At 34.4% G+C, this 23,290-nt stretch overlaps 4 protein-coding genes and 1 pseudogene across 4 annotated transcripts; 1 reads left to right on the top strand and 4 right to left on the bottom strand.

The window, feature by feature from the left end:
* Positions 1–528: 528 nt before the first annotated feature.
* LOC129872840 (protein IMPAIRED IN BABA-INDUCED STERILITY 1-like) lies at positions 529–6,489 on the bottom strand. Its single transcript, XM_055947756.1, has 9 exons — positions 5,805–6,489; positions 4,187–4,471; positions 3,733–4,050; positions 3,279–3,506; positions 2,980–3,077; positions 2,527–2,635; positions 1,982–2,440; positions 1,093–1,216; positions 529–970 (listed from the first exon to the last, which is right to left on the bottom strand). Exons 1-9 carry the CDS (start codon positions 6,162–6,164, stop codon positions 963–965), a joined length of 1,989 nt encoding a protein of 662 aa, XP_055803731.1. The 5' UTR covers positions 6,165–6,489; the 3' UTR covers positions 529–962.
* A 247-nt stretch (positions 6,490–6,736) lies between these two features.
* LOC129872841 (probable WRKY transcription factor 3) lies at positions 6,737–9,421 on the bottom strand. The gene is made up of 4 exons (XM_055947757.1): positions 8,942–9,421; positions 7,881–8,599; positions 7,619–7,771; positions 6,737–7,515 (listed from the first exon to the last, which is right to left on the bottom strand). Exons 1-4 carry the CDS (start codon positions 9,281–9,283, stop codon positions 7,362–7,364), a joined length of 1,368 nt encoding a protein of 455 aa, XP_055803732.1. The 5' UTR covers positions 9,284–9,421; the 3' UTR covers positions 6,737–7,361.
* Positions 9,422–12,237: 2,816 nt separating this feature from the next.
* Positions 12,238–17,256, bottom strand: LOC129873674 (uncharacterized). Its single transcript, XM_055948810.1, has 7 exons — positions 16,930–17,256; positions 16,634–16,728; positions 15,744–15,861; positions 15,494–15,612; positions 13,585–13,771; positions 13,311–13,454; positions 12,238–12,779 (listed from the first exon to the last, which is right to left on the bottom strand). Exons 1-7 carry the CDS (start codon positions 17,197–17,199, stop codon positions 12,489–12,491), a joined length of 1,224 nt encoding a protein of 407 aa, XP_055804785.1. The 5' UTR covers positions 17,200–17,256; the 3' UTR covers positions 12,238–12,488.
* Positions 17,257–18,661: 1,405 nt separating this feature from the next.
* LOC129874574 (uncharacterized) lies at positions 18,662–19,949 on the top strand (annotated as a pseudogene).
* A 1,121-nt stretch (positions 19,950–21,070) lies between these two features.
* On the bottom strand, positions 21,071–22,544 carry LOC129874573 (lamin-like protein). Its single transcript, XM_055949876.1, has 2 exons — positions 22,227–22,544; positions 21,071–21,595 (listed from the first exon to the last, which is right to left on the bottom strand). Exons 1-2 carry the CDS (start codon positions 22,390–22,392, stop codon positions 21,249–21,251), a joined length of 513 nt encoding a protein of 170 aa, XP_055805851.1. The 5' UTR covers positions 22,393–22,544; the 3' UTR covers positions 21,071–21,248.
* Positions 22,545–23,290: the final 746 nt, after the last annotated feature.

Genomic DNA, 23,290 nt, shown 5'->3' with positions numbered 1-23,290 from the left:
TTTCCATGTTTGAATTTCATCATTGCAATTTGGAAAGATAGTTTTGAGTTGTGAAACTGTTTGCAAGTCTATAATAACACTTGAAAGATTTTAATTTCCAGTTTGCCGCCTAAATCTTGATGAGAATGAGGCATTTTTTAACTTTGATTTATCCAAATATAAATAGGTTTCCCTATTATATTCCATAGTTTGATTTCACCAAGTATCATAACATACTAGGAAGATTGATGAAATACAAGACATGATTTATTGGGCTGTAGTATAATTGGGTAAATAATGGTTTTAAAGTGTAGCTCACTCGAAATTAGTTTGAAATTAAATTAAGGCGTAATTGATTAACATGAAGTGTCGGTATGAGCATCCTCAGGATTAGTAGCAGCTTCATTGCTATTGTACGTGTTATTCTCATCCCCTCAGAGTAACTTGGACTAATTTAATCACGCTTTTATTTTCTAATTGAACATTGCCCATTTTTTCCATTCTCTCTCTTTTTTGGAGTATGCACATGTACATAAATAGGACAAATAGTATAGAAAGCTCTGTAGTAAATCATACTTTCTATGTCCATGATATATACAAGACAAAACAAAAATAATGTGAAAGCTGTATAAGAAATGAGCTAAACGTGTAAAATACAAAAAAAGAAGAGAGATTATGAAATCAAGTTTGGATAGCAATAGGTGAGCATTTTAAACCTTCTCCAACCTGTTAATGAACTTTGAGCATCAATATTCTGGCTTATCCCTTTTGATTTCTATGATGTGAACTTGCATTCTTATGCATGATTTCCTGAAGATCTGTAAGAACATTAACTGCAAGGATCTACGAAACCTCAAGAATGTTGCACCATAAATAGCGAGTACGAACAAGCTGCATCGCTCCCTAGACATTCGATGGACTTTGAGGTACTAACAAGAGAGCTATAAAGTCAGTCTATGATGTACTCCTCTTAGCCATTCAAATTATAAATCTGCAAAAGGAAAAAGGAAAAAAATAGGGTATAACTTTGTAACATAGCACTTTTTGATTAAAATAGGTGACTCAAATATGTCTAGTTTGATGTAAAGGAAAATATGGCAAGATTCATTCCACCTCCATAGAATCGGGATGTACGACCAGCTTTTCGAGTTTGATTATCCTTCTTGGAATCAAACGTCTGGGACTGATTTAACAAGGGCCCCGAGAACCCAACCCTTCCTTGTTGGCCATCATAATCCTGGTCATATTTCAGAGAGATCACATACCATAACACCATGATGTAAATGACTACCAGATGTTTTCTCCCTGAAGTCATATTTTTACGCTTCAATCATTAGCTAATTAGGTTCGGCTATATGAATCTACATTTTTGCTCCATTTTTGACAAATTTCATTTAACACTAGATGTTCTCTATATATTTTCTACTGACAAGCAAATCTCTAAACATACAAAAAATATTTCTAGCACAAACGAAACTAAATGAAAGTATACCAATATGATCAAATTTTAATCTCAACAAGATGATATCACCTGTATTGATATTTTGCTTTGATTGTGTTGTTTTCACTCAGTCTACATGAATTTTGATATATTATAGGTCTTCTAAAACAATCTCATTCCAGGTAACTTAAGGTCTATCTCGTCTACTTTGAACACTTCATATTATCATGGTATCGCACTTCTGGATCAATACAGTTAGATATCCATGAAGGACATGACCAAACCATCTCAGGTAACCTTCTCATTACATTCTTCAGATGTGATCATTTCTGGCACATCCATATTAACATTCACATTTGTACGACACTCATCTAGTGATTTCGTCTATCTAAAGCACAATGACCACTAGGCTTCATTGTATCCTATATGAAATTTGCTAAAACTTTCTCTCACCAAACTGTAATGTAACTCAACCTTAATGAGGGAACAAAGAACTAAATACGAAATGTTTTAATCAGCAACAGTAATTGGAAGCAGCTAAGTTAGTGGAAGAATACTAACCGCTGATAGTTCCTGATCAGACAAGTCAAACGAATCTGGGCGTTCGTGATGACCATGTTTCCTATGGATAGAATGCTGGAAAATGTGGGTCCTTCTTAAAAACTCATCGTTATCTTGCATATTTGATTCCAAGGTATCCCTAGAGTGCAGTACACCAGAAGGATCGAAGGCACTCAACTTTTGACTTCTTGAATTGGGAGGTGGATATGGTCTTGTGGATGCAGAATCCTGCTTTCCCTTTTTGGCCCATGCAAAACCACTCGATTCTGGCATTTGCACAGGAACAGAAAGAACGGTGCTGTCTCCTTGAGACTCATCAGTCATCTGAGAAGCAGCGTCTGATACTGTGTCATACAATGGTTTCATTGATATCCGTGAGACAGTAGCTCGCCTTCCTTTAGATATATGGGCATTACTACCGTAATTTCTATGAGAACCATGAACATTTGCCTCAACTTCCTTCAAAAATACAAGACAAACCTTCTCAATATACCATCAAGAGGAAATGTGAATGAATATATGTGTCTGTGAGATGAGACAGAAACCTCTGTTGGAACAACTTTGCAGAAATTGCTTGGTTCTTGAAGATCTTTCCGGGCTTTTCTTGAATTTCTTGAAGTTTCCGATGTTTGCACTGTGGAACTGGATCTCTTTCTGAAAATGCAAGGCTCCTTCAAATTAAGCTTTAAAGAGGAATAAGAGATATGCAAAGTCATGAAAGGTGCACAGTTACTAGAAACAGAGATGTCTGAGATGTATAACTTTAATTCGTTGGAGCCAACTCACTTGAAGCCCGATATGATGTGTTTGGGTGGATTATCTAGATAAATTTGAAGTGCAGCATTGAATTAATGTTCAAAGCAATGAATGACAGTGAAGGCAGATATTGTTCTTTCGCCTTTATCGATTTAATGGCCCAAATATGGACTAGGCAATGATTTAATGGAACCATGAGAAGTAAAATCCGTTCCATGAAGAAGAAGAAGAAAGGAATTCACCTTCTCGCTTCTTCCCTGAACTTTGCATCAATTTCCTTGTTCGGTGTGTACTTAGGCAGGCTTGACGAGTCACAAGCATAAGGCTTTGTATTGAAATACTAAAGAAAGGTACAACACAAATTTGAACCAAAAAGTTAGCAATAAGAGAAACCAGGTTAAAGAACTATAAACATAAACATCATCAATATCAAAGAGGATCCAAAAACTAAAAGCAAAATAAAACGATGAGGTGACTCCGTCAAAATGGAAATTTTCCAGTGAAATAAAAACTCATACACTGCTGTCTTTGCTAAGCTTACCTCAGAATTGAGAGCAGATGAAGCAGTTCCACGTTTATGAGGATCTATTGAAATAAGTGTTTCAATAAGGTTTACAGCAGTTTTTGGTAATTCTTTACATCTATCTCGAAGTGTACTGTCATATGGTTGCTTGGGCTTAAACATGGTTGCAAGTGGAAGTTTAGACCTTTTCCAGTAATCTTCGGGTGGGGAACCACAGAGTTTGAAAATTTTGTGCAGTTGCTCAACCTGCAGAATAGACAAAAACAGAATCTTTTCACAATTGACAAGAAACAGTGATATTACTACGCATTCGATATAGGAGAACGATTTAATCACTTCATATCATCTTGGGAGGCTAAAGTCGGGTTAATTTAGCACTATTTGTCAATCATGTCCCATTTTTGCAACATGCTCACAGAGATGTATAATAAGTATTATCAAATTCGATAGAAGTTCTTTGGGAAATACTGACCTCGGTCCTCCCTTTCAGGAGTGGCCTTCCGAAAAAGAGTTCCGCAAAAACGCAACCAACACTCCACAAATCAACAGTGACCCCATAACTTGTTGATCCCAATAGAAGTTCAGGAGGTCGATACCATAATGTAACCACACGACTGGTCAGTGGTTGCTTGTGCCTTGCACTAAGGAAATTTGCAAGACCAAAATCTGCTATTTTCAGAGTTCCTTCATTGTTAACCAAAATGTTGGAAACTTTAATATCCCGATGCATTATCCCTCGTGAATGGCAGTGCTCTAATCCGCTCAGTAGCTGCTGCATGTAGCATTTGATCTACTTCCATGCAAAAAGTAAATTCAATAAACAAAGAGAATCTTCTTCCATTTTCAATTTTGCAAGACGATAGATTCAGACAATGATCTTAACACCAAATTCAATGCAAGAAAACCATTGTCAAAGATGAACGAACCTGTGAATCACTAAATTTGATGTCAGGACATGATAATAATCCAGATAGGTCATGTTCCATATACTCGAAAACAAGGTAAATGCTACATGATAATCGAGAAGTGATTATTCCTTCCAGCTTCATGATGTTTGGATGGTCAAGTTTGCGGAGAATTGCAATTTCTCGTGCCATAAATCTGACACTATCTGGTTGGAAATTGTCAAATCGCACCTTCTTTAGGGCAACCATTTTACCATTTCCGATATCACGCGCCCGGTAAACACTGCTATACGTACCTTGTCCAATCTACAGATGTTGAAAGCAGAAAGAATCTTCGTAAGAAGAAAATAATTCACATTGGTAGCACGATAATATACAACTAAAATTACCAGACAAAGCTAAGCATTAAACTAAGCAGCCATAGCCAAGATGTGTAGTTAAACTCCTCAATATAAAGTTATAAGCCATATCACCTAAATCCTAGCTCAGATCCGAATCAATCTCTCACTATTATTATATTTCTACAGTTGTCTTTCAGATTAACAACTCTGACCATAAGCTTTTCTTTCTCCATAGGTAACATATAGGGAACAAAGATACAAGTAAAGCAGAATTCAAAGGTATTTTCAGTTCATTATAGACCTTGTTATTCCTAATAACTGGAAGTAGCATGTGGATCACATGCAAGTTCACATTGAAAGATAAGGATGGCAAGTAAAAGCAGGAAAAAAAAAGCCCTCCTCTTTTGGGGAGGATCAAGTTCATTAAAATGCTACCACGAGAGGGGTTAAAAAAATGGTAAATTATAGTCTCAGATAACAAAACTTGCTAAAATATGCACAGAATTTTAAGCCAATTACTCAAATTTAAAGGCTGATGATCGAGTAGGAACTAATGAGAAAGCATGATGAGGCACAGATTTCTCTCAGACACTTATCCATCAAAATAACCTTGATAGAATAGCTGAAAATTATCAATTAATTAACTATGTGTCATTACCAAATTAGTTTGCATCAACCATAAGAATCCTCCGTATCTAACTGCTCCATATTACAATATTACATAACCTCGCCTATGTGATTTCAAAACATAGTCAAATCCTAAAGCCAAACAAAGGATGAAAGGTTGATGTCAGCGTGGTAATAGTCAAACTCTGATAAAGCCGAGAAATTTATGGTCTTGAATAAATGAGATTTCTTTGGATTCTGTCATTAGCTTCCTTACATGATTGATTGCAGTAAAATAGGAGACCAGGACTTGAAGTAATACCTAATCTATAAATGGCGTATGCAGGAGTTAATGGTAACATGAAGCAGCACAATATTGTCTTTTTGGAGTTAATGTTCTCAATGGTGCCTTTTCCTTCTTCTACGGAATGGAAGAAAAGTAATGAAACTGCTATTGAAAGGATAGCCTTTTTATGTTGCATACACACATGAATACAAATTTGTAAAATCAAGAATTATCAAAAGCTATTCTTTTGAAATAGTATTATCAAACACTACTAGCAGTTGTCAAGACTTAGAAAATCATTCTTTGTGAATAATTAATGTAACACATAAAAAGATACACCAAACTATGGTATCCATTTAAACATTTTAAAAATCTGTCCAGATAATATGAGGAGTACATTGATTACCTTTTCTAATTTCTGGAACATGTTTGATTTAAGAGGCATCCATCCATCAATGGCTTCACCAGCAACGGCAGTCAGCCAAACAGGCCATCCGGCGGCTAAATGTTCACCTTCAGTTAGCCTTCCAAATTTGATGCTAAAAGTAGCCTTTTTTTCAGAATTTCCCTTCTTGGAGGCTCTCAATTTTCCAGAAAATCGTCTGACCGAATCCTCCCCCTCTTTCTCAGGCTCCTCTTTGATCTTCTCCAAAGGGGCAAAGCCAATATGCAATAAAGGATCGACATTGTCTACACCGGCGACATTCACCGACGAATCGTGGGGCGGGGAATGGGACGTGGTCTGCTTGGAGCTGACGCAACCCATGACCCCCCAAAACCCATCAATGAATGAGAGAACCCAGATCGACCCGGATATAAAACGGGTCAAAGGGAAGTGAAAATGATGTGTGCGCGGAAAAAAGGCCTCTCTCTCCAAATTAGCTCATTTGGGTCTGCGGAAAAAAGATTGTTTTCATAAAATTGATCACAGAAAAGAGAGGTGGGATTCCAAAGATTTGCGGAGGAGGAAACTCTCTCTCTCTTTTTTGCGAGATATGCGGAGAGGAGAAAAGAGGGATGTGAAAAGCCAAGAAATTAGAGTTGGTGTCGAGCGATGCGAAAGCAGAGGAACAACAACAGAGAAAGAAGAAAGAGAAAACATTTGTGTGGTTGTATTTGTGGGTCCGTCCAAGAATCATCATCATCATCACCAATACAATCTTTTTCTTTTTTTTTGCACTTTGTCGACCAATTCATACGCCATTTTTACAAAACTTTGATTTCCCTTTTTTATACGCAGAGAGAAAGAGAGGCAAATTAGCGCATAGGTAAAAGTAGCCGTTAGGAGTTCGTTTTCTTTCCTTCTTTTCTTTTTCTTTTACTAGTTGGGGTCCTGTGCTGGTGAGCTGCCTGTTGGTTCAGCAAGAGTGAACAAAAAAGCCAACTGCTCAACAACTCATCGCTATCTTCAGATTATTGAGTAATCATTGTAGCGAAATAATTGTTTTATTTTTACTTGTCCGCTATTTCAAAAGTAGATTTTGACATGTTAAATTGCATTGATGATGTAAAATTTCTCTTAGTTTCTCCGTGTGTATATATATAACTTTAATCCTAAAACAAGAACTGATCTCATCTACTTGGTTCCATGATATTAGTCGGAATACAACTGGAAATAAACTGAAAAGCAAAATGGATTCAGGTGAGGGGATCAATCAAAGAGATGCAAACAAAAGTTTGAAGCCTGGCCCAGGAAGCTTCAATGACAAGGACAAACTATTACACCCTTCTTTGCTTTATTAGACATGTTAGAAACTAGAAGAAGAATTTACAAATTCATGGGACCAAGCATGTGAGGATAGATCTTACAATCAGCTTTTTGTACAGAAGTAAGAAGCTCAAACAGCATCCTTCCACCCTTTTACTTTTGGTAATGCTGTTTATGCTGCAATCCTTCCACACAAGGGTATTTCATTGTTGTTTTCAAAAACCAAAATATTTTTGTTGACCGTGACATTTGGCTCTATTTATTCCTCGTTCCTCTATTCCTAATAACAGTAGGAATACCATGATTATGCTTGCCTTCATACGTTGTTATGACAGCTTTTGGATCAGTTGAAGCCCTCTCGACTTGTTTGCGAACATTGCATCCAGGATATGTGCACCGATAGTAACTCCTGTATATCAAGTTTGGATGCATAAGCGTGCAGAACAGCAATCTAACATTAAATTGAAAAAAAAAAATTGTGCAGTCAGAAGATATGTAGACTATACAGGTACCTTGGATGCTGAGTCCCCTTTACCACCTTCTGCCCATATTTTCGCCATTTGTACCCATCATCTAAGAAATCAACTTCACTTGTGGTCTGCAGAACAATCTTGGATTCAGCTACTGTGACATGTGATGAAGCTACAGTCTCAATTGCCGTCTTCCTGTGACATAGTAATTGAATTAGAAACATACTTTTGTTGCTCTACAATTTTTCTTCTTGCTTTACAAAAGAAGGATGGGGCATTCTTTACTCATGAAAGGAGGACTCACATTCTCTTTGCATCTGGTTCATCATGCCCCTCATCTACTTCTATCAAATTGCTTATGATTTCATCACATTCTCTTTTCACAAGAAGCTCAGATGCCATTTGGGTCGGAACCTGGTCAGAACAAGAAGGAGAAGACCCGTCCGAGCTATTCATTACTGTCCAATCATGTGTACTAATGTCTGGTCGAACTCCAGAGCAGTCTGTACTATCCAAAGCAGAACCATTTTTTCTTCGTTTGGTTGGTTGAGCATGGTTATGCCAACCATTATATGTGATCTCAGTTATGTGACCATCAACGGATCGCTCAACCTTCTTCTTCACTAGACATTTGAGATGTGAGCACCTATAGTAGCTCCGAGGGCATTCACTAGCCTTAACTTTTTTCTGGCCATATTTTCTCCATTTATAACCATCACAAGCTGGCTTATCGTAAACACCAAAGGATGTCTTGTTCTCAGATTGAGAAATCTCTGGCAGTTCAAATTGGTTACACTGCTTGTCTGATGGTTTGTTATCCAAACTAGTTCGCAAACACTCCTTCATCTGCAAATAAGATTCCTTTAAATCAGTTGACAACTCATTTCCTAATGCTTCTGCTGAAGCTACAAGAGAGGAACACTGATCTTCGGCTTGCATTTGCATTTGCATGAATGAAGTAGAAAATTCAGCCTGTGCTGTAACATGTGCTAGAGCCTGCTGGTGTGACATTCCAAAGGGACTCTGCAATCAAATTGAAAACACCATAAGTAACCACCACATGATGCCATATGTAATTTAGATGACTTTTAGTTTAACTAACACAGAAACAGTCTCTCTACGTAGGGATAAGGTCTGTTGCATTCATCCCACTCTCCCCATGTATTTCTATTAGATAAATTTTTAACACAAATACAAAATTTGAACCAAAATTACTGAATTTTACTGAACCCATAACTGCAATACTGGCTCCGCCTCTACTGACTCTACAAGATTACTAAATTTTACCGAATTAACCCATAACTAGAAGAAAAAGTCTTTGGATATTATTGATATATTATTGCAAGTGAAATGAAGAGTATATACCTGAAGTGGAGCAGGAGAATTAAGGAATACAGAAGGACTGAAACCAGAGGGAATCATGAACAAAGGAGATTGAGCCAACACCAGATTCACGGGGCGATTTTGCTTATACCCAGATGTTTTTTGACACCCTGGAGGATCTCCAGAATATTCGTCTCCGTGAAAAAGCTGGGAGGAAGAAGGGCAATTTGCAGAATCAGGGCTTTGTTCGGACAAGAAACTGGAAACAAGGGACATTGGACCTGGGCTGAAAGAAGACATGTTAAAAAAGGATTCGAATGAGGGGCGTGGTGGAATTGTCAAAGATGGAAATGATACTGCTGAAGCTTCCCCTGTTTCCCCCATTTTCACTCTTCTTCTTGTTTGTGTTAACAGAAAAACAAGATGGATTAGTATAGCATTTTCGACTTGCTTTTCCTGTTAATTCTCATGTGTATATATATTGGTAAGAGTATATGAATTGATGGGGGGCTGCACTCGTCACTCCTCAATAGTTATTGAAATTTAAGTTTTGTTAGTTACGGGGCGTTACAAATTTGGATTGGGTTTGTTCGACACAAAAATGTGCTGTTTGGAATGCCTTATTTTGCTATTTTATAATCAAATTAATAGTGTTTGGAAAATTATAAAAAAAATTAAAAACACTTGCTTTTCAATTAAAATAATAAAAATAAATAAAACGTCAATTTATGAAGTTATAAGTCCATCGAAACAGGCTCTTAGCTCTGTTCCGCCCAGCTTACACTTTTTTCCCGCATAGCTATGCGCATTCTTTGCAATTTGTCTCTTTTAATTTATTTTCTCCTTTTTTTTCATAATATTGTGTATTGTGTAAAGCTTTTTATTAAGTAAAATAAAAGGTCCAAATTTAAATTATTTTCTAATTTACAAAAAAATGATTCTTTTTTTAAAACAGATCAAATAAAAATAAGGTTACACAAACTAAAAACGAAGAGAGAGCTGGTTAAATTATCTTAATTTACTCTTTAGGCTCTCTTTGCTACTTTTTTTGGTTATTTTTTTACTTAAATTCTTGTAAAAGATTTCTAGGTCACATTTTTAAACTTTTCAGAAAAACTTTGTAATTATTTTTTCAACAAAACTGTTTTTCAAAAAGTACTAGATCGAATTGAGAGGATTATTTAATAACATTAATCATATAAGGATAACACAACTAACTTATTTTTCATCTTTCCTCAAAATGAGAAAAAAGTAAAACTATTGGTGGATTTAACTAATATGATTTCAATTTGTACTGCCCAATAATAAAACACGTCAAATTACTTAAGATCTTTGAAATGCTATATAAATGATACAATATTAGTGAACTTCCCCAAAATTTAATCTATTTAAATTTGAAACCCAAAACAATAAATTAGGATCTTTTGATTGGGAATAAGTTATTTCAAAATTAATTATTCAAAAATAAAGTATTTCAAAATAAGTTAGTTATTTCATTATGTATACAAAATAATATATTAAAAATAATGATATAAATAATTGAAAGACTATCTAATATCTACAACAAATATGAAATTATATATATCGCACGAAACGATTCCTTGAGCCAGCCAATTGATTGTTCATATCAGAAGTAGAGGAATAGTTTATGTCCAAGTTGCCAAATAAATAGATAAAGATGTCAGGCTAGTGGAAAAAGGGGGTCCAAATGAAAAGTACTACACACATGTACAACTCTGGATATACAATGAATGGTAACACCTACTAGCTGCCACTTGAACATAAGAGTGGTGCCTCTGTTTTCATAAAAGTGGTTTTTTATAGTTGGACACAATCTGTAGAAAAATAACTTCTCTCAGAAAGTAAGGAGGGGTATTTTTATTTACTTGCCTTGTGAAATACCTTTTATTTTAAATTAAATCAAAAGATAAAAATATTAATTATTTTAAAACGGAGGGAGTACTTTTTATCTAATATGTATTGTTAGTTCAAATAATTATCTGAAAATTTTGGAAACAAAAAAAAAAAGAAGGGGAAAATATGTCGGCTATACGTCGCTCATAACGTAACATCTGGTCTAGGGCAACTGTATAAGCATCTCATAAGGTACCATGAATTGTAGTACAATGATAGAATTGTTTCACCCTTAATTATAAATATCGAATTTGAATTCTAAATATAAAAAAAATACTACTAAAAATATCACCACTAAATAAGTATTATAATAAATAATTCAAATTTAATCAGAATTTCAAATACTCCGAATACCAAGCAAAAAAAGAGCATCTCATAAGGTGCAAGCTACTTGCAATTACCAAAAAAAAAAAAAAGCTACTTGCAATTCCTCACAAATAAAGCCATTTTTTGTCCTCTAGCTAATACAATAACTCAACAAGGCCTTCTTTTTTTTTTGACAAGAGGCAAGTGGCAAATTTAGTAAAGGTCAAGTCTTTCGCATTCTGATATAACCCAATGATGAAATATAGAGTGCAATCTTTTAAGCTCAGTGAACAGTGTCATGAGTCATGACTCAAAGGGAGGAGCCTACGTAATCTTAAAACCACCAATTTTTACATCAAATTTTATTTTGAGGTAAAATTTGGTGTTTTAGAACTTTAATTTAACATCAAATTTTATATTATTTTAGTGGGTGAATAGTGTCATACTAAATTTGGTGTGACACTATTCATCACACCAAATTATTTTTGAATATTTTAATATATTATTTTATTATACAAAATGTTTAATTTAACATTATATAAATTGTATATTTTTATTTTAATCTCTTGTATACTTAATTATTTTTTATGTGATATTCTTATAATATTAATTTTAGATCTAAAAGTTAGATTTTTATAAATTAATTTTTCTATATATGACTTTTTTAAAAATAAAATTTATGTTAATTGTACTATAAATTATAATTGGATATAACTACAATTAACCTTCACAAAAATAAAAAAATATAAATATAATAAATTATTAGACAAATAATATGGTGTACTTTAAAATAACCGAAAATAATAAATATTCAACAGTGTAAATGAAATAAAAAATAATATAAATTATATATGGTGAATATTTTAGAAAGAATTTGTTTTATAAAATAATATAAATGAAATAAAAATAATAATATAATATTGAAGAGAGAAAAAAATATAAAGAGAATATTCTTTTTTAGTGTAAAATAAAAAATTTATTGTAGTAGGTTAAACTTGATGTAAACTAAAGTAGTGCTGACACCATGATAGTGTAAAAGGATTTCAATTGAATTTTCGTATAAATAATTGTGTATGTACATATATATTGTCGAATTTTCTTAACACAAGGTAAGCATCTAGTCTAGTGAGAAAGGTAACTCAAAAATTAATTTCAGGTTGCCGGGGGAATTATATATACATTTTGTGGAACATGTATTAGCATCAATCAAATAATAACGTGACACAATTATTCTATATTCCGTTGGATCTTCTATAGAAAGAAAGACACAATTGATACTATAATGGTAATTGTACCCAGGAAAAAAATGATATATCCAGGAGCAAAATATGTTGCCTGACGTAGCTCTTTTTGAATCAGGAGAAACAACTTAGACTTTGGTCTCGATGAAATATGTGGATGAAACAGCAAGGCCCTCTACATCGTAAGTGCGGATAAGTCTCTGTCTCTTGCCAGGCGATTCAAGCCAACAAAACTCCAGATGAAATGCTGTGGATTCTTGCACATTCTTGGCAACGTCAGATGGGTATCCCATGTAAATGCCCCCAGGCAACAAAGTAAGCTGGAAACCACCATCGAATGTCACTAGGTTATCGGACATGGTACCAGTCCAATGTACATTCGTTGTAATATTGGTCGCACCAGAAGTAGACGTGATATCCTTGATTCAAGATGGAATTAAAGGAAATTATATTAGCAACCAAAAGCTAAGACCAATAATATTCATTTCAGAGCCTGAAATAAAAATAAAATGACCAAAGCAAGCAAAATGAGGAGATCACAATTTTCCCCACCTTCCCATCTTCTTTTAATAATTAACTTGAGACACCAACAAAAATGCATAGTTTTTGCTAAAGCGTTGAAAAAACAAAAAAAGAGAGAGTTGAGAACCATTATTATTTAGTGTTAATTATCCTCCTTCAGGAGCAAGGACAAATTGACTCTCCATATTTGAGCTAAACTTATGGCGACAACTCCATTCTACCAATGTATTTGTATTTCATATAGAGCATAGGATCTATCGGCAAATCCATCATATCATTCAACTATTTCAAATTAATTTCTCAAAGGAGTTGCAAGAAAGAGAGATTCCATTTACTATCCAAGAGTAACTGGGCAGGTGACCCCTTTCATGGATACTAGTAGTTCACCACATCAGATACAAGAAACTGATTGCAAGGAGCGAGCAAACCTGAACTAGCTGGCCGTCCTTGTTAATTTCAAGAACAGCAGTTGTATTTGCTTCAGTAATTGTTGCTCCATAAACACCAGTACGCGTTGTTTGCGAATGACCTTTCCAAGTTCCAAGATGAGGCAGAATCCTTTCAGAATCCTCCTACAAGATGACCATGGAATGCATAAGAACAATCGTTTGGTTCTGGTAACTAACATGTTGAATCAGACTATGTTTAGTACTCCAAAGGAAGAATAGAAGGGCAACCATTCCCCTTTCAGGTCAAAAGTACCTTAAAATTGTCAAAGGAGGGAGGAATGGCCTCTCTGTTACCTCTTTCTTCAAGGAAAACTAGAATCATTTCCAGTATCCCTTTTGGGTCCATTATATGAAAGGCTCTCACTCGCCTATCTTTCTCCAGTGAATAAAGACAATTCTCACATACAATAGAAGGCTGTTTAGAGGGAAGCTTCAGATTTCTGTGAATGAAAAGAAGGAATTATAGAATGAATTAAGACATTAGAAGCCAGGAACCAAAAGATAAAGCTAATAAAAAAATATGAATCAGTCCTTTATGGGAAAAGATCCCATGCACTTACATAACCTTTGCAACAGTATATTATTAAAAGATGGTTCATAATTTCTAACATGAAAGTAAAGACAATAATATAATAGCTAATTTGATCTGATAAAGCTTATGAGATGTCCAATGTACTCACTCTAACTTGTGTTCCTTTGTGCATTCAAACACCAGAATGCAAGGAAGCATGTTCCATAAAAATCAAGCATCTTTTTACAAGGGATCAAATAATAGGACAAACAAAGGAAGAACTGACCACATCTACATCACAACCCACTCAACTCCAACCAATATACCATGTAAAAGTATACAGAAGTTGATGTGTTTAGTCCTCTTTCAAAAAGGGGCAGCCCGGTGCACAAAGCATCCACATTCATGCAGGGTCCGAGGAAGGACGGCACCCTAGGGGTGTAATGCAGGCAGTCTAACCTAACGCAAGCATCAGTGGTTGATTCTATGGTTCAAACCACGACCTATAAGTCACATGGAGACACCTTTATTGTTGCTCCAAGGCTTCCCTTCTGTTTCGTCCTCTTTCGCAAAGACTAAAATACCCACGCATTTTTGTTCTACTCAACTATGCCTCAATTTGGAAATAATCTTTGATTTTTATCATGCCATTCTAATATATGCATACTAAATATATTGGAGTTATGAAAACAATCCTTTTGTTTACAGACTTATTTATTCATTTAGCTAAACCATCACACAACCACACAACTATATGATTTTATGTATTAAATATAAGGCTAAAATATATTAGGGAAATATCTAAAAAAGTTATTTAACAGTTGATTACAGATATACGCCTTGAAATGCCCGCACTAGACTTGCAGGAGAATGTCCTAATTTTCTAGAATACTGTAATACATTTCCCTCTCTGATATGTTGAACAAAATAACCAGTAGCGATGATTCATAAGGAGCAACAATTGTTAAATATCCATTAGAGAGTTTTGTCTTTTAGAATTCTGGTAGATACCATAAAAGGAGGAATTGTTTATGCAAGCCATTTTTAAAACATAAGAGAAGGCCACAATTAGTCAATCGCCAGAAGCCAAGGAAACTGTAGAAAATTTAGTAGTGGGGCAACAGATTGATGGAAACAAGTTTGTTGTATTCTTGGTATTCTTGAAAAAGATGGAGCATTTTGCACTCTTGCTTGCAAGTCATCACAACACAATATCACCAAGATCCACCAATCTTTATTTGCTAATAGGAAAGATCTACTAATTAATGCTTAATTGTTTGAGATTCTTTTACAGAGTTGATATCTTTTAAGTTGGGAAGTAATTACTGCTATGACGAGAGGAGTATTTACATTTTAATTGACTTATTTGCCTTTTGGAGTTTGTATATTCAAATTCTTAGGCATTAGCCTTTTTGGTTTGTCTTAGTACAACGTGAAAACTGAATACTATGTTCAAAAAATAAGAGATGAGCATACAGACCAGAACACACGAGCCAAGGTGAAAAGTGAGAAACAGCAACATTAAGGCCATCTGGGTAGCATTTCCAAAATAAAGCTAGAAGCAAAATATATTATAACTTCAATCTTTGATCTCATCAGAACTGATATTTTAACTTTTTGCTTGAGTCATCCGCACATGAGAAACAGTTACCTTGGTGATTCCTCTCCAACATCATCTTCACCTAGCACTCCCTGTCTTAACACAGTCTCTAACATGCCAGCTGTCTGATATCTTAGTGCGTATGCCTTCTCCTCAGGGAAGAAGCCAATCTGCAAACTACATTTAGTGGAACCTCAAATGCAATAAAATCTGAAAAGAAAAAGAAACTGCAGATAACAGTCTCAATTAAGCATGACCAGTGAGTGGATATAAGTTAGTTCTCTGTCTTAGTGAAGCTCACCTGTTGATATTTGTCTACGGTAAACATGTTGGTCTCTTTGATTTTGTACTCAAACCATTCTGGCTCACAATCATCATCAGAATATGAAGTGGTAGATGGAGGTTGTTTGATGTATAACCTAAAATTTTGAAGCCGATTAGTCCACTTGTCTCCCAAACCATAAAGTGTACAAATATTACAGTACCCAAAGTTAATGAAGATTTCCTATACATTAGTGCCCACTGTTAACTAACTTTATGCGGATGAAAAGGCAAACATCCGGGAAGTAAAGGGGCTTATGAATCAGAAAGGCATGTGTGACTTTGGCCTTCTAAATAAATGCTCCAAATTTACTGTATTTAAACCAGCGGAAGAATTTGAGCTTTGTGCTCACAAAATCTATTTGCACTTAAAGATATGCATGCCACTGAATGGAGAATTTCTCAAAATTCACAAACAAGAAAAAGAAAAATTCACGTGGATTTCTATATTCTCCCTAAATTTCACTTACATACCATTAAACTATAACCATGTAACATGTAGTGTAAACATTGAAATTTCCATGGTATTCTCCTCAATTCTAATGGTTTAACTTTACCTTAATCTCAAAGAGCTTTTAAATTTTGGATGACTAACGACCACCTTTTTGTTTTATTTTGTTTTATTTAAATGCTAACTACATAATTACTAGCAATTCCATAATTACAAAAAGAACTAGACTAGATTATTCTCAAAGTTAGAATATATATATATGTACACACTTTACACAGATTAGTCACGGAAGAAGCTACAAAATTGTTAAGGACTATTAATCTAAGTCCCAATGTAATTCTTACAAGCAATCACATTCTAATTTTCATCAGAAACATAACAAGGTTGAGACACATTGTTACTATAAACTAGGAGCTCACGTCTGTAATAAGCTCATCAGTTCACCTTCACCATAAGAGCCCGCAGAAAGCTTCGTTGTAATTTTATGCATCAAATTTCCATGACCATCAAATTGCTGCAAAATAAATCAAGCAGATTAAGGAATCAAATCCAGTGCACGTTTCCAGCTCCAACTATTCATGATTGGATAGGAATATTAACCAAAAATTTAAAAGTGATACATATGCATGTATTCATCAAATTTTAAAAGCTATACACATATAAAAAGACAATGCATCTACTGAAAGAGAGAAAGAGGAATGGAGTTGGTACTGACATGGAAAGAGCCGGTCCAGTTGCCCAAATTGAGGCGAATGAAACTGTTAAGAGCGTCGATACTCATTGGTAGTTCGGTTGTATTCCGATCACCTTGGACGACCGTGCCCTTGGTACCGGAGCATGACGGTGGTTTCCTAGACTGGTACTTGGGAGTCCGGAATGGAAAATTTTGGGGAATAACCAGTTTCTCGTTCAATGAACTCATTCGTGTATTGGAGGAAGCGAGTGAAGCGGGAGGCACAAAAATGGCTGACATAGCAGTTGCCATGGAGGAGGGAATTGGGACGCTTGTTCCTGTTAGTACCCACCATAGGTGAATTATCTTATCCCATTATCTAGGAAAATAGCTCATCTGCTTAAGTTCCTGACCCGACCCGACCCGATCCGACCTGTAGATTCCCAAACCCCGAAAGACAAAAAAGACCCTTCTTGACGCATCAAAATTCAAATAAAATAAAACACGGATAAAGGTAAAACGTCATTTTTAATTGAAGAAATTTCAAGAGTATCTATTATAAATATCTTAATTATGTTTTTTAGCTATAGTTTGTCTAATTATATTTCATAACTATAATTTTATTTGTTATTGATATTTCTATTTGTATAATTCACTGTCAATATACAAACATGTTAAGTATATACAAATTCTATATTTATATACTTAGGAGTTTTTCAAAACTCATACAAATCAAATGTATCAACATGATAATTATATTCAAGCTAGGGTAAACATATATAACTTTTGAATTTATATAACCAGGAACCGAATTATACAAATTATGTACGTAGGCCACGTAATTATGATCGCAAGTTAGTGGTGAATGGTAATTTATTTAAACTGTAGTTATGTTAACTAATTAACTAGTATGTGTTTGTTTATTCTCGTAAATTTCCCTTTTTAATTCGGCATTAGTTGACATTTTTCAACTTTGAGTGTGTATAAGTAGAAACTTAAACTTATAAAATATTGAACAAGTGCACACATATATCCTACGTAGCAATTTGTGTGAGAGTCGAACTAATTGTATTATGTCACGTAAGACGTGTGTCTATTTATTCAACTTTAAATTTGTCTTAAGTATCTATTTATATATAATCAAAATCGAATTATACAAATATTAATTGACGTCAAATTAAATAACATATTTATATATGATGTCCTTTGTTCTTTATTTATAGTTTGATCTAACCGTGTCTTATCATTACTTGGTTGATTTAAATATGCGCTTATTTCAGTGCCTTTCAATTAGTCTTCCAACTTAGCCCAAATATGTTCGATAATATATGTGTGGTTCCATAACTGTTCTCTAATTAATCTTTTAATTATGCTTAGCTAGCTAATTAAAATTAGTCTTCAATTTTTTTCTTTTATTTTTGATTCACAGATGAGGCGTGTTTAACCAACTTCTAATATGAGAAGTGTTCGGGAGCAATTCTTTTTTGTTGAAGTGAAAATAGAAACATTATGGTCTTGAGAATCCGTTCCTCAAAACTATCTTTAGATAATTAATAACCCACGGTAAAAATTTCCATTAAATTTTATTTGGATTAGATTATTTTAAATGTTATTAAGTCAAAAATAATTTTTAAGCACTTTTATAATGCTTGGATAAAATGACAAAAATATGTTAAAAATTATAAGTTAGAATTCAAATAGGCTCTAAATATTTTCTTGGAGAAAAAGAATAAATAGAGTTGTCTTCCTCTACGAGAAACCAGATAATTAACTTGTTCATCAAACAAAAGAAGTCTAAGGCAATAGAGAAAACTTCAGACTTAGAATTGTACACAAGAAATTCAGCAAAATGATGAGTTTCTACAAAGTAAATTCCCTCAACGCCATGAAAACCATTTAGAAAATCCATGCAGTTTAACAGAAGCCTCTCAACTTCTTCTTCCCTTGTACTTAAACCCACACAACAATTCCACAACCATATAATCTCTTCACATATCTCCTCCTCCTCCGTCGTCCGCAATTTCAGCACCAATTACAAAATCAAGCCACCCAAAAACTTGGGCATCCACTTTGTTCCACAACAACAAGCCTACGTAGTCGAACGTCTTGGTAAGTATACTGCAACCTTGAATCCAGGCCTTAATTATTTGATCCCGTTCGTTGATAAGATCCAATATGTACACTACTTAAAGGAACAGGCAATTCCTATTTCAAGACAAACTGGGATTACGAAAGACAATGTCCCAATTGAAATGGATGGTGTGCTTTATTTACATCAGAATTATTGATCCTGTTTTAGCTTCTTATGGAACAGAGGACCCTGTTTACTCTGTAGTCCAGTTAGCACAAACGACTATGCGCAGTGAGCTTGGGAAAATTACACTTGATAAGACTTTTGAAGAACGAGTTGAATTAAATAGATACATGATTAATGCGATTAATGATTGACCTTTACGTACTGATTGGGGATAAGAGTGTTTAAGCTATGAGATCAAGGATATAACACCGCCGGAAGGTGTACAAGCGGCTATGGAAAAACAAGCTGAAGCGGAGCGTAAGAAAAGGGCGAAAGTTCTTATTTCTGAAGGGCAAAGACAAGCTGCTGTAAACGTAGCAGATGGGAAGAAAATGGCTGTGATTTTGGAGTCTGAGGCTGCTAAAAAAGACCAAGTGAATAGAGCTAAAGGAGAAGCTGAGGCTATTTTTGCTAATGCTCAAGCAACCGCGCGTGCAATTACTGAGATGTCAAGAGCAATTCTTGAAAATGGAGGTGCTGATGCTACTAGAATGAGGGTTGCTGAGCAGTATGTTGAAGTTTTTGAGAAGATAAACAAAATGGGGACCGTTACGTTGCCTCCTCAAGATTCTAGTGATGCTGCTAGCCTAATTTCTCAAGCAATTGCTGTACACTAGCAAACTTTCTACCCATAAGTAGTAGCAGGAGCAGCAGAAGTACTATTGATTTCTTTGAGAGTTAGTAGTCTGAAAGTTAACTGATTCGACGCTATAGTGTGCAGACAGGAATTGTTATATCACAAGTATCTTAGTAGCTTTGAATTTCAGAGCATTGCTATTTGCTAATGGTGTTGGTGCATCAGTAAATGTGGTGAAATTATAAGATTACAAATTACAATTGAAAAATAAAATGAAGAAATTAACTTCACTTCTTGGCTGAGGCGCGAATATCTCGCTCTCTTTAAGGAGATTCAAGCCCACTGCAGTAAATCATTTCACTGGTCCAGCAGTAGTCCTCTTGACTTGTCCCTCCAGGATACAACAGTCTTATCACAAAAATGTAACTCAACAAACTCTGGGCAAGAGTTGAGTTTAAAGCTCTACACAAAGAACACCTCCCTTCAACTAATAAGAACTTTCTTTTTTATATAAACTTAACTCTCTCAATTTTTTCTTCTCTTATTCTTATTTCAAAACAAAGAAGACCTCTCTATTTATAGGAGAGAAAATCATATGAAAAAATAATAGAATGCCATCATTATCATCATTTAGTGTACCATTATGATTTAGTGCACCATTATGATTTAGTGCACCACTTATTAGTGATAATTAGATTAAAAATACATAATAATATGATTTAGTGCACCACTTATTAGTGATAATTAGATTAAAAATACATAATGGAATGATTTAGTCTTGCACTAAATAAAGATGATAATGAAAGACATTTTTATGCACTAAAGAAAGAATAATAAAAATGACATTAAATGTCATCAATGGACAATTGATAAAATTGCAATTTAATAAAATGTTAAAATGTTCACACACTAACAGTAAAGATTATAAAGATGTTTGTAGGTGAATACATTCCAGATACTCTATGCCTTTCTGAATGAAAACAGAGTAGTTTTTTTCTATTTTCTCTATTCTTCTGTATGATTTGAAAGATCATTTTTTAGATCACTTACAGGGATAATTTTCAATTTTTGGGCTTCCTTCTTTAAACCAATTGGTCAAGTTGGATAACCTGTTTTGATGGATATTGTAAAATTTATCTAATAGTCGCATGCAATAACAAAGCAGGGCAAGCATATGAGGGACCGTATTGGCGGAATCAGGTTCTAAGAGTAGATTCATAAAATACTATAGAATGCAACATTTAGCATTTGTCAGGGGTAAACCCTCCTAAACTTAACGAAGGAACTTCCAACATTAATTGCAAAATATAAAGGCTAACACATCCAGGTAAAACTAGATAGTATCTCCAAAGCAGTTGATTGCCTGCTTAACTTGGAAATAGTAACAATTTCACAAACTCGAAATCAAGATAAAACCTAAATATGTATATGTGTGATCTCTCTGTGTTAAATCCTATATCTCCTCAGTCTTGAAAGAACGCAGTGGAGTCATGACAACCTAGCTTGAGCAAACAAGAACGTCCACACAAGAGTGCTAATCGCAAGAACGGGTGTAATAAAATGTTTGCCAATTTGGGGTGGAGAAGCATTAATTTTGTCTGATGAAGAAGGAGCAGGAGAAGCTGGCAAAGGTTCTTCAACATTTATAGCTAATTTCATTCCATGGAAACAGTAACCTCCACTGCTGATAAAGTAATAAGGCCTTGCCTGAGTAAGCAGAAAAACATCTCGCCCACCCCTTGTAATGTTTGTTATAAAATCACGATCAATACACTGCTCATAGTTCGTCTGGTTCACCTCCAGCACGCTGTAATAGTGCTTGTCAAACACAAAATCTGAAATGAAACCACAAGTAGAATGTAATATGCACTGAGTGTGTTTTATACTGGATTAATACACTGACGACCCTTAAAATTTCATGTCCATTCTAATTGAGGACGATGTGTATAATTAAATTTGTTGACATATTTAATGCAATCAATTTAACTATTTAATAAACTAACACAAGCAAAAGGTTTTTAAAAAAAATTGTACCAAAAGTATCAAATATGAGTATTTTTATCATATATTTAGGTGCTCAAATTGAAACAACTCATGGTTCGAATCTCTAAATGAAATTTATTGACAATTTAAAGGGCTATCCATGTTTCAAGAGTAAAACAAAGCATAATCAAATGAAAAGAATGTTGTGGTATATAACATTTCTTATTATCTTATTTTTCACGTTACTTATCTCACTTTTTATACATGATTATCTTTTCGATAACTTGACAGTGTAAAAGTTTCTTTTAACAATGTAATTGTATAGTAATTAAACTCTATTCTATTAAATTTTAAATTATACGAGTAACGATTTAAGTGATTGTAGTAGATATACCATAAAGATTTACTTTCCACAGTTTAGCTGAGTGAATGGAAAAGAAAAAAAAAACATTAGAAAAATTAAGGGTACTGAAGGAGTCTCACAAAGCCAATCGCGAACGTAAAAATGTTGATGAGCAGCCCAATCGGTATAGTTAACATTCTGGTCCCAGCCATACTTGCCGCCCACCTTGTCAAGTCTACTGGCCGAGCACTTCATCAATCCTAATAATATTATTACCCTTATCATCGTCAGTAGATCCGACCTCATTGTCACAAAAAAACACCTTGTGGATAAGTTTTCCAAGTTGGAGTATGCTTAAGAAATGTATTAGCAACACAATTGCTACAAATTTTTATTTTCTTTTGGTAATTAATAGTGATTGATTAGCATATATGGTGCATTTTGACAGTGAGGATACAGCCAAATATAGAGGGAGGAATCATCGGGTAAGTTTGCGTGAATCCTCACGCATACCAAATGAGCAGTGAAATAAATGGGCTCAAAAGTGCCTAATTATGTACTTTTTTTTCCTATTCGTCGATTTAGGACTTTTCATGCATTTTTCTCCTCCATGTGCCCCCACACTGGTGGTCTATCAAATGAGCGGGTTAAATTGAATTTAAATATGTCAAATGAACTAGGTTGACGAATGGGCAGGAAATAATTAATTGGGCTAAATTGGCTAATAAACGGATCATAATTCAACAATCTAATTTTTAGTAAGTTTTAATTTATTTGTTTGATTTTTGTAGAATTTGTATCAATACCTTAATTTCTTTTCTTTATTATGGTTACATAACACATCTCAAATTTTTTAAAAAGAAGTCAATTTAAACGTATTTTAACAAGAATTTTCATGAATCTATTTGACCTACATATCAAGTTATCAACCCAGTTTTTAGATTGGTTGAATTAAATGTATTAAAATGAGCTAAGATAATAAATAAACAGATCAGAAAATACATGAGTTGGCGAAATCATATTTTCATGGACTAAGTTTAGTTTTCATAATTTCATGTTATTGCATAAATAGAAATGCTTATAACCGTTTGAGCTAGCGGTGAGACTAAAGGTGTTAAAAAGACGCGTTGAGATGAATATGGGCGTGGGACAATGGTGTAAGTTAATAAATAGATGAGTTATTGATTCCCTCAAAAGTTACTTG

Source organism: Solanum dulcamara, chromosome 11 (assembly GCF_947179165.1).
Source record: "Solanum dulcamara chromosome 11, daSolDulc1.2, whole genome shotgun sequence".
NCBI classification, from domain to species: domain Eukaryota; kingdom Viridiplantae; phylum Streptophyta; class Magnoliopsida; order Solanales; family Solanaceae; genus Solanum; species Solanum dulcamara.
Note: the sequence above shows the minus strand (reverse complement) of the source record. Positions and strands in the feature narration are given on the sequence as shown.